Below are 12,606 nucleotides of genomic sequence, written 5' to 3'. Positions count from 1 at the left end.
GAGGTTTTTTGTGCAATCATCTGGCTAGTGTGTACCTAGCCTTAGGTTGCTTGTGAAGAAGTAAAAAAGTGTGTGTGTGTGTGTGTGTGTGTGTGTGTGTGTGTGTGTGTGTGTGTGTGTGTGTGTGTTCGTTCATTAGGGCTCCTGGGGCAGCCTCAGCATGCTAAATTACAACAATATTTTATTATGTACTGCTGAGATTTGATGGCTACCATACTGTGGTAATAAATGCACCCCCTTAGTCTTAATTAAATGTTGAAAGGTTAGTCACAGTGATAAGGAAATAAGCAGTGTTATACACAATATATCCTGATCTCTTATTACAATATTTTACTTAAAACGGACCACTAAATATACATTATGTACATTAAATTTCAGCGCAACTACTAACTTTCAAGAACTATATGGAAACATTCTCTTACTGTGACAGAACTTAAAATGATTAACATTGATATTGTATTTACATTTACTATGTAGCATAGTACAACCTAGCCATCAGCCATTCTAGCGAACAGAGGCTAAAAGAGATTGGTTAACACTGCAGCCAAAGAGCTATTTTTAAGCATCTTCACTTCTGTTAAACCTCCTGAAACACACATATTACTTATTACATAAAAACATGTATCATACAGAGATGTGACTGAGGATCTTTTTTGGCTGAATACAATAGCATAAAATCCAATTTTATACTGGTGGATTGTTGTTTTATGAACACAGGGACAACAAGACTAGACAGCATTCATTAGCATAACCTCAATGACTAAAAGGTAACAATGTTTAAATAATGTGAATCAGTGCCTTGTTCCAATAATGCGGGCAGCATGGTATCTAAGTGGTTAGCACTTCTGCCTCACAGCACTGGGGTTACGAGTTCAATTCCTGACCATGGCCTTATCTGTGTGGAGTTTGTATATTCTCCCCGTGTATACGTGGGATACCTCCGGGTTCTCCGGTTTCCTACCACACTCAAAAAACATACTGGTAGGTTATTTGGCTTCTATCAAATTGACGTGTGTGTGTGTGTGTGTGTGTGTGTGTGTGTGTGTGTGTGTGTGTGTGTGTGTGTGTGTGTGTGTGTGTGTGTGTGTGTCTTAGGGAATTTAGACTGTAAGCTCCACCTCTACTGTTAATGTTATTGTTCCATGGATAACTTAACCTGATCCATATATTATCTTGTTCAATGATACAATGGGCTCTGGAACGATAATGGTTAATTGTTGCAGAGTACACACTGAATGTGATATTGGGTCAACCGGTCATTTATCATGTGATTGCCCCGATAATCAGCTGAAAACGCTGTAGTCTGTACCCAGCCTAAGCTGATAAAATACATACTATCAACTTTATCCAGTTCTGCAAAAGCATGACGTAAGAATATTTACACAATCTGCAGAAATAGCAATCTCACAGTTATAGACTCAAAGTAACCACTCTGTTATTGAGAATAAATAATCCCACACTGTATTGTGTTAAAAAATACATAGGATGAGACTTCTCAAAGGTCAGAACAGAAGAGTAAATAATGCCTTTATTTATCAAATGCCACATCTGCATAGCTGAACTAGAGCTGGCATCAGTATCAACACATTTATACATTAGCTATACAATGGGAAGGTCATTTAAGGAACAAATATGAGTTTCCTGGCAACATAATAAGATTGGAAAACAAGTCAAATCATTTCATGGCACATCAGAATAGACCAATACATGTTTAGGATTACTTTATCGTGTATAGTATATTCTTACATTTGATAACTTTGGACTTTAGATTGTGCTGAACTTAAGAATATACTTCACCACCCAACTTACCTACCTGCCTTGTCCAATAACCGTTTATAACGTGTTCATAGCTACACTGAAGTCCAGACTTCTGACCCATTCAGAAAACAGATGGTTGCAGTAACACAACTGCCTACACCAGTGGTTCCCAAACTTTTGCAGTTCGCGGCACCCTTAGAGTCTCCATAATTTTTCCAAGGCACCCCTCCAAAATAATTACCGAGCAGTCTCATATTTAGGTCAGGACAGAGATACTTATTTAGTTGTATGCAAAAATAATACACATAAATCCAAGGAAAAAGATTATTTTTATATATTTTTTTCAATTATATTTCTGTCAAAGAATATTTTACAGCTAACACACTGTGCCCCCTTCATATCCACATACTCTGCCCCCTCGGCATCCTCACTCTGCCCCCTCCTTCATTCTTTTGCCCCTCCATTGCCGTTTCCTATCACCATTCCCCTATGTTTCTTTACTTACCATACTTGACCTTCTTTCTTCTGTCTTACCCATTCGGCAGGGCCCAGGACCCAGCATCCCCTCTCCTGCCGCTTGTCACTGAATGTCGGGCGTGAGGACTTCACGCCGGACATTCAGTGAAAAGCGAGCAGGGAGGAGGATGCTGGGTTCCAGGCGCCACGGAATTGGTATGTTTTATTTTTTTTCACTTCCCGGCCACAGCACCCCTGCGACAGTGCCGCGGCACCCCTGGGAACCGCAGCACACACTTTGAGAATCGCTGGCCTACACTATCAATATGTTAGCAATCTGCACCTCAATGCAGCTAAAAAGTGCCCATGTATGTTTATATACCTATATATGTCTGTATATGGGTTTTTACAAGTGCATGAATGTGTATATGTTTAAAAGGGTATTATAATTTATCATAAATAGTCAACTAAGAGTTCCAGGATCTGTATAAAATCACTTAATTCCCGTACTTTTATATGATCCCATAACTCCTTCAAGACAATATAATGTGAACAATGTATTTATTTAGGAAGTGACACTGTAACTATCATATCACACTCAATAGTATAATTCCCTTATCAAGGACTGGTAATATGCACACCTCTTTACGGTATATATTATCAGTTTACGATGAATGTCTATATCATCATCATTTATATAGTGACAGCAAATTCCGCAGTGCTTTACAATTTGGAACAAACAGTACTAAAATGATACTTGATAATACATACAGAGAGAGGTAAGAAGGCTCTGATCGCAAGCTTACAGTCTATAGGACAATGGGAGTTTGATACACAAGGGTAAGTGCTACATATTGCATATTGGTCCAGCTAGAATGTAAAGGTAAAAAGCGCTTAGAGCAGTGTTGGCTCACCTGTGACACTCCAGGTTTTTAAAACTACAAGTCCCAGCATACCCTTCCAGCAATAAGCTGCTGTATATTGGCAAAGCATGCTGGGACTTGTAGTTTCACAACACCTGGAGTGTCACAGGTTAGCCAACATTGGCTTAGAGGCTACATGATCCAGTCACACTGCAATGTTGGTCACAGGGTTGTTGTATTGTGTTAACTGTGCAAATTGTGGCAATAGGGTAACCTAGGGAGATTAAGATGGTGGTTGAGGAAAATTATAAGCTTGCCTGAAGAGGTGGGTTTTCATAGAACGCTTTAAGACAAGAGAAAAGTCTTATTGTGTGAGGGAGGGAATTCCACAAAGTGGGTGCATCCCGAAAAAGTCCTGTAACCAGTAACGGGAGGATGATGAGAGTGGAAGAGAGACGCAGATCTTGTGCAGAACGGAGGTGTCAAGTTGGGAGATACTTTAAGAGAAGTCAGGAGATGTATGTTGATGCAGTTTTGTTGACGGCCTTGTATTTTAGTAGAATAATTTTTTATTGGATTCGCTTAAAAACAGGCAACCAAAGTAGAGACCAACATAGTGGCTCAGCAGAGGAAGAACGTTTTGCAAGGAAAAAATAAAATAAAAAAATAAATAAAAATCAATCTAGCCACTATGTGCAAAATAGATGAGAGGGTTAAGAGTCTAGTTTGGGGAAGACCAGTAAGGATGGAATTGCAATAGTCAATGTGGGAGATAAGTGCATGAATTAAGGTTTTTGCAGTGTCTTGTGTGAGATATGTGCGTATTCTGGAATTTTTTTTAGATTTCTGCAACATGATGTAAATATAGAGTCAATGTGGGGAACAAAGGATAGTGGTGAGTCAAGGATTACACCTAAGCAGCGAGCTTGTGGGGTGGGATTTATGGTAATGCTGTCAACAGAAATAGAAATGCAAGGTAGATAACTTCCTTTGGTGGGTGGGATTATTATTAACTCTGTTTTTGTAAGATTGTGTTTGAGTTGGCGAGAGGACTTCAAAGATGAAATGGCAGAAAGACAGTAATGTGGGACAACACAGATGGTGAGAGATCAGGAGAGGATAATGTGTGTATCATCTGCATAGAGATTATACTGAAATACAAAGGAGCTTATTAGTTTTCCAAGAGAAGTGGTGTAGATAGAGAATGGCAGAGGACCTAGGACTGAGCCTTGTGGTACTCCAACTGATAAAGGAAGCAGAGCAGAGGTGGATCCAGAGAAATTAGATAGGTAGGTGAGAACCAGGATAGGACAGTGTCTTGAAAGCCTAGGGATTGTAGTGTTTGTACGAGGAGAGTGGTCAACAGTGTCAAATGCAGCAGAGATCCAAGAGAACAAGTGAGTAATGGCCTTCAGTTTTAGCTGTGATCAAATGACAACCTTGGTCAACGCAGTCTCTGTGTTGAGAGCTGTGGGCAGCACAGTGGTCTAGTGGTTAGCACTTCTGCCTCACAGCACTGGGGTCATGAGTTCAATTCCCGACCACGGCCTTATCTGTGTGGAGTTTGTATGTTTTCCCTGTGTTTGCGTGGGTTTCCTCCCACACTCCAAAAATATACTAGTAGGTTAATTGGCTGCTATCAAAAAATTTACCCTAGTCTCTCCCTGTCTGTCTATGTGTGTGTGGCTATATTATGAAATTTAGACTGTAAGCTCCAATGGGGCAGGGATGATGTGAATGAGGTCTCTGTACAGCGCTGCGGAATTAGTGGCGCTATATAAATAAATAATGATGATGATGATGACTGAAGAGAATCCAATAGGTTGTTTGTGGTAGGAAAGTGTGTAATATGACTGTAGGCAATTTTATCGAGAAGCTGGGAAGGACATGGGAGCTGGAATTTGGGTAGGAATTTAGTTTTTTCCCAGAATAGGAGTAATCACTGCGTGCTTGAATAGTGATGGAGAAACAGAAAACAGATTTTAGTTGGAAGTGGAATGAGCACTGGAGACAGGGATTTACCAATGTGTGGGGGTATAGGATCAAGAGGACAGAAGGTAGAGTAGGAAGATACGAACACAGTAGATACTTCCTCTTTATTTGTGGGGTCAAATGAAGAGAGGGTGTCAGATGGTGTTGCAAATGAATTGAACTGATTGCTTGTCGAGGGAAATGATACCATTTCAAGTTAGATCTTACATACACCACTAACCTTTAAATTCCGGAAAGTGAATGATCTTAAATTGAACTAATGTGTCATACACTTGGGTGCCAAATTCAGGGCTTTATCCCAAAGCATCAATACATGAATGACACATAATTTGAAAGAGAAATAGTGGTATTGGTTTCAAGGAGAACTCTTTCTAAAAGGGAGAAATCTGGGAGTTGTGCTACAACAACTGAGGAACAAAATAAGGATTTTCGCAGATGTGATACCACATCTGCCTCACTCTAATGTGTTCATATTCTATAATTTAAGTAAGTATTTGTACTTAATAAACTTAGCACATATAGTTTACAAACACATTTATATATATATATATTTGCTATTTTCTATCAATTACATCACAAAATCCCACATTTCGGAGATACTATAGACCACGCCTGGAAAACTAGTGGCCCTCCAGGTGGTTTGAAACTACAAGTCCCAGCATGCCCTGCCAGCTTGCTATCTACTGGCAAAGTATGCTGGGACTTGTAGCTTCATTAACACCAAGGCAGCAACAGGTTGGCCAGGCCTGTTATAGCCCAATGCTTATTGACCTGTGGGTCAGGACCCACAATATAGGTCACTTTTCAGGTGGGTCCAACGATGCCCTTTCAGCAAAGATATTGTGTATATGTAAACAAAATATTATGTTTTACAAGTCCCATTTTCCTATAGCTGATATTTTTATTTTATTTGCAAACATCCATAAAATAAGGAAAGATATTAATAAAAAAAAACCCTAAGGAATAGATCTCAAAACTAATCCTCAGATATAATGTAGATCCCAACCACTAAAATAAAATAAAAATAACAGGGTTTCTCTCCTTTCAAAAGGAGAGAAACTATAGACATAAACCTTACCAAAAACTACTTTTCCATAGAAAAAGCAGAGAATTTCCACCCCACATTATGACATGTTTTGGATTCCATCACTCAGCCTGCAGTGACCATTTCAGCATAGGACCAGCATATTCATCTTAAACAATGATAGTCAAAATGAATTGCATATTCTTTCACGATTTAAGTAGAATGCAGTGCGATGGTATCACAATCAATAAATTCAGGATCATCATCAATAATTTTGACAGAAAAATTAGATGTGATCACAAGTTTGTTTTTATTTATAGTTTCTTACATGTACTTTAAAATTAGAACAATTAGACGTGCCAAGTTATGCTCAACTAATGTAATTTCCCAGCATGTGCACAAAGAGATGTACTCCAACAGTTATGATGTTGCAGGGTCAATGTATGTTGATCTAAACTGACATTACTTTGCCATCATCACAGTTCATTCCTTGTTTAAGCAACAGCAAGTGTAGAAATATTAAACAGTAGATTTATTAAAAATCAACACCTCATTCTAAACAATATACACATATGAGATACAAGTTAAAAAGCTGCAGTACAATGTAAAATAAAACATAGGATTGGCAATATAGTAACATTTAAGTATTGAATAGTAATTGTATACACCTGAGGACACCTCTTGGTCCTTACATAAGAATAAATCACATTGTACTGTTACAGATTGTAAGCTCCTAGGGTAAAGAACTTCAGTTAGCTATGTTGTCACACAAAGCTGGCCCAATTTGAGGAGTTTAGTCAACATTACATCTAACCCCTACTAAGGCAATATTGACTGTATGTAAACCAGTACTTAATAATATCAAGATATTATTATACATTCCATGCTTCAGTTGCCTTTTGTTAGAAATGAATCTGATATAATTTGCAAAAGCAATAACTTTGGCTGCATTACATACTAATGTTAAAAAAAAAAAAATCACCTTTAATATTAATCACTTTACATATGCATTGCAAAGAAACGACAACAACCTACCAACCGAACTCATTTTCAGTGTGATAATTGTCCTGCTCTGCTTTTCCGACTTCTTTCTAACTGCAATCTCATGAATCAAATTAGTGAACGGATATCTTAGCAATGCCTTTATTACCAGTTAATTCAGCCAGGTTATTGCAATTGAAAAAGAAGGGGAAAGCAGTTTTAGACTCACTGTACTATGTAAAGGAGTGAAGTTGACAAGTGTTGAACAAGTAAGATTTATTTGCATAAGGGCTGTTACGACTTACTGCAATTTGTTTTAATTAGCTCTACACACCTCAAATACCCATGACATAGCTTCCAGATTGCTTACTTAGCAGACTATAATGAATGTCTGTGTATATGTATGTTAAGGAATTTAGATTGTAAGCTCTAATGCGGCAGGGACTGATGTGAGCGAGTTCTCTGTACAGCGCTGCAGAATTAGTGGCGATATATAAATAAAATGATGATGATGATGAATCGCTGAGTTACACTGGAGCTACAGAATAGATTAAATATGAGCATAATTGAATCATACACTAAAGAAAATTAATAGCAACTGAGCTTTCAAACAGATGTATCAGTAAACACGCCTTTCACGTATGACATACGTATAATATCTGTATTCTGTAGTTCTATACATAATGACAATGGTCTGTGCGGTCATGAACGGTCAAGCTTGACCCTGGAACATTTTAGACGCCAGCAGTCTTACCTTAAAGTATGCCCTCTGCAGGAAGTTGTAGGGAATCCTCCGGTGGAATTCACTCTTGATGTCCTCACTAACTCTGTGCCTGGACACTTCCCCCAGGCTGCTTTCCTCACACTGCTTTACACAGGCTGACCGAGACAGCATGACACTAGCTAAGCTTAAATCCCAGTTACTTTGTGTCAGCTTTAAGGGGTACCTCTGCTTGCAGTCCACCCTGCATCTTATCTTGGTCTGCCTTAGTTGAGTGAAGCTGCTGATAGCCATTTCCATATAATAAACCACCTTTTGGTAGTCATTTCTGTAATATGCCTCTATCCCATTCTCATAGAGCATGTCATAGGGTTCCAAACTCTGAACGACGGACTGCAGTAAAGATAGAAGTAATGGGACACACAGCTCCTTGAAAAGCATGTCTGCTCTGATCCCACTCCCACAATGTCTGGAGCCCTTTAAAAAGGGGTCTGTGCTTCTCCTCTGAGAACCATGTGCAGCTCTGACTGACTCACATAAACTTAGGCAGCCGGCGAACCTTAAAGCAACACTGACTGTTTTTAGGAGGAGTCCAGAGTAGCAGCACTAGAAGTAATTTAAGCATCCACCAGGGGAATAGAAAGCACTTTTCTTGCAGACTCAGACTCAGACGTTGGAATAGTTGTCAAGCTAGGAATGCAGAAACAGCGATACTATGTCTGCATGATGACTTATTTATTATGTGTCTGTAGCCACCCATTATTTTTATTCATTCATTGTTATTGCTCATGCAACCACGTGTCTCCTACAGTTATATCTCTTTATATAGTATCAATGTGTTTACACTTTTTAACAATATTATATAAGAAAGGGTGTGGGTGAAAACCGGAACGCCGGAATGATCTGGCTCCCTGCAGCACCGTCCGCTGTGTGGTGTCTTCAGCGAACCTTTGTTGTGTATTCCCTCCCTATCTAGTGTATTCTGTTCTGCTACACAAATATGTTCTCTGTAATATGTGGGACAACCATTCCACATTTTGATATTGCATATATATTGTATTGCAAATGTGTGTGTGTGTGTGTGTGTGTGTGTATGTATATGTATATATATATATATATATATATATATATATATATATATATATCTATATCACACACATAACATATTTATATATATTTCTGTCGATATGGCGAGCTGAGTGCATTACCCATCCATGGGGCTCTGAAAACCTTAGCTATCCCTACTGGGTCCTGGAATGGGGTTCTGATTACCTTACCCATCCATTCCAGCTGCCATAATGGGTCTGCCAGTACATTACCCATGCATTCCAGCTGCCGGAATGGAGCTCCAAGGACCTTAACCATCTGCTCCAGCTGCCAGAATGGAGATGTGTATACAGTCATGGCCAACAGTTTTGAGAATGACACAAGTATTGTTTTTCACAAAGTTTGCTACTTCATTGTTTTTAGACCCTTTTTGCCAGATATTGCTATGGTATACTGAAGTAAAATTACAAGGCTTTTATTGACACTTACATAAAGTTTATGCAAAGAGTTAATATTTGCAGTGTTGACCCTTCTTTTTGAAGACCTCTGCAATTCGCCCTGGCATGTTGTCAATCATCTTCTGGGCCACATACTGACTTATGGCCGCCCATTCTTCCCTAATCAATGCTTGGAGTTTGCCAGAATTTGTGGGTTTTTGTTTGTCCACCCACCTCTTGAGGATTGACCACAAGTTCTCAATGGAATTAAGGGCTGGGGAGTTTCCTGGTTTCCGAGCTCTTAAGGTACTGATTTAAGGAGGCGCCGCCTGTAGAAGGTTCCTTCCTAAGCCATGTACATTGTACTGTGGCGCCTCCTTAAATCAGTACCTTAAGAGCTTAGATGACAGTGTGTCTCTTCAATGTGACGTCATCGGACGCTGCCGGGCTCTTCAGCTGCTGAAATTTAGTAAAGTCTGCCTTTCAAGCTGCCTGTGTTTCCAGTGACTCTGCAATGTGGTCTTCACTTTAATCCTGCCGGGATAAATAGTGTTGTGATTTCCAGCATCGTTGTATAGTACTCAACCCGTTCAAATCGAATAAAGTAACCAAATAAAAAAAGACATCTGTAATATAAAGTCAAACAAATCTAGACAAACTAACAGAATAGACAATTTGAGAGATGGGAATATTACATTATGACATTATATACAAATTGGATAATCTAACGTTACTACTAACACTATCAAGTCACATCAATGTCTTTGCTATTGTGGGGTGTAAGTATACACACTTGTTACTTCTGACATACACCTGGCACATATGCTAGTGATGTACAGATGGATGCATCCTAAAATGTGCCTGACAGAACATATGCACATAAATGTGCTTTTACATGTGTACTGTTAGGGTATAAATGTATCCAGCTCTACATCGAGTCACTGAATGTGATTATAGTTTCCCCACTTTTTAAAGGGGTCTCTACATTAATTTCTCTTATCCCTTACTTAACATGTAACTCATACTTGCCAACTTTGGCAAGATTGCCTCCGGGAGATCGGGGGTGAGGTGGATGTGTGGGGGCGGGGCTCGTCAAATCACATAATTTGGCCCCACCCCCTAAGTTGACATAACATGTACTGGCCTATTACAGCAGGGAGTGGGGCCACGCTGATGTGCGAATCAGGTCATAAGCCCTGCCCCCGCTACTTAACTTATCAAATGGCCGGGAACTGGGAGGTTGCTCTGATCTCAATGACATTCCGGGAAAGTCAGCAACTATGATGTAACTGCATTGCCCACTACTGACGATCAGTCTGCATAGCTACGGGTCCAAGCTACAAAATGTTATACTTGTAGCATTTTTTGGAGTTCATTTCATCTTCAATGTCCACAACTACCAGCTATACCTGATTATAATGTGTGGAGCTATAGCAATATGCTCTTAATATTATGCAGAGAGATTAGAGGCTGGAATGCAGTTACAAGGTAAGTACCTTTGCTGGCCACCATTATTACAAGCAATTTGGGAAGAAAAAGGTATAGTGAAAATCAATTAAAACAAAGCGTGGAATCCCTTTACCTTTTTCTTGAGGTTTTATATATATAGTTCTTTTTGGCTGGTTTTGTTCTGTTGTTTAGTTTACTTCGTACTTTTATATAGTGCTTCTTTTACTAATAGTATATACAACATATTATTGTTGTAATTAGAGGTGCACAGAATTATTTACTGTTCCTTGGTATCATTTCCACTGTAACCAATGCGTGCATCTTGATTATGGTATGGGCATATGCACGAGTAACACTTGATTAAAGCATTGTTCCCTCATTCAATTTGTCTCTGCTTCTGACAGCTGGTTCTTGTTAAAGTTGTAACTTTGATTACACACATCGCCTGCAGCAAATTGAATGAAACACTATAGTGGCTCTAGGCTAGGGTTACCAGAAATCCTCCTTCTCACAGGACGTCCTGGTAACGCATTGTTAGGAATGTGTCCCCCAGAGATTTACATTTTGTCCTGGTTTTCCTTGCCTCCTCTTCTCCAGATACTGTTAAAGTATGACCTGACAGACTTTTTATTTCTTTTTAAAAATACCAAAGGCGGTTCCTTTTCCATATTTTAAATTTCCATTCAAGAGAATGAAGGAGCTTTTTAAGCACATATCTGAAGAGTCAAATCACTATAGATATGCTCCAATAAATAGTTAATTTGGACGTACCCTTGTCGTAGTTGCTGACAGTCATCCAGTACATTCCAATATTGATATGATGGAGTAAAGTATACTGAAACTACCTAGTACAATGTGTTATGTTGTGTTAAGCATATATATGGTAGGTAATAAGTCTTCCACACAAACAAGGACATATAAATAAACCAAGCCTGAGGTCTACTTGTTCTCACTATCAGCAACAAGACTATTGTCTTATTCTGCTGCTGATGTCACTGTGATAAGTCACCATGTAATTCTCAACCCGTGGTCGAACAGACCACACACCATGGGTTTTGTAAGTACCTTCCTCATATTATTCCCCTTATAAGAGTCCTTCTATTCTGACAGCAAAGATCATAACATACACATACTCTGTTCTATATTCATATTGACAGCTGTAATGAAACAAGATATTTTCACTAGGGCACTGGGTAAACTGCAAACATCTGTGTGGGTAAAACAGCAAACTGCCCACACAGAATACATAGCAAAGTGACAGGCATAAATATTCTCACTAATTAATCATGTATAAGATGTCACAAGTTTCCCCTGCTGCATTACACTTGCAGAAAGTTCATTTGGAAGTGATGCATCAGCTAGTCCTTGGTTAGAAGGAAGTTCAATATCTCCATTGTTGATAACTCAGTTCAAACTCTCAGCCAGTTCAGAGGCTAGCAAATTAATCAACAGCAGTTTTCAATCCAATTTTTAACATGAAAGCAAAAGAGGGCTCCACGTGTTTGTCTGTATGAGATTCTGTTAATTGGAGAGCTAGAAACATTATAAGAAGTTATAATTGGAAGCTTTAAGCATATATCTATCTAGTTAGAGGAATATTGTAAGAGTGTTAGAAGGGATGTACATTCCTCAAAAATATATCTCTTAAATTTGTAACTCCAAGACATTGACACAAAGATGTTTGATCCCAGGATAGAACCATTTGGCCGGGATAACTATTAGAGACATACCATATCCAGATAAGCCACTTAGACCAGAGAGGATGGGTCATGAGGAACAAAGCTAAAATTGATGGATTGGAGATTGTAAAATTGTGAGGTTGAAGTCGATGAAGAAGACAACAAAACAAGACTCTTAGAAGCACCAGTAGAGAAGCAC

At 39.0% G+C, this 12,606-nt stretch overlaps 1 protein-coding gene across 1 annotated transcript in view; it reads right to left on the bottom strand.

Annotated features, from left to right (window-relative positions):
• P3H2 (prolyl 3-hydroxylase 2) overlaps positions 1-8,383 on the bottom strand; it is a 134,321-nt gene extending 125,938 nt beyond the window's left edge. The window contains exon 1 of the mRNA XM_075202299.1: positions 7,829-8,383. Within this exon, the coding sequence (XP_075058400.1) occupies positions 7,829-8,236 (408 nt within the window). The 5' untranslated portion in view covers positions 8,237-8,383. The remainder of the gene's footprint in view (positions 1-7,828) is intronic.
• Between the last annotated feature and the right edge of the window lie 4,223 nt (positions 8,384-12,606).

The sequence above is a fragment of the Mixophyes fleayi genome, chromosome 3 (assembly GCF_038048845.1).
Source record: "Mixophyes fleayi isolate aMixFle1 chromosome 3, aMixFle1.hap1, whole genome shotgun sequence".
NCBI lineage: Eukaryota > Metazoa > Chordata > Amphibia > Anura > Limnodynastidae > Mixophyes > Mixophyes fleayi.
Note: the sequence above shows the minus strand (reverse complement) of the source record. Positions and strands in the feature narration are given on the sequence as shown.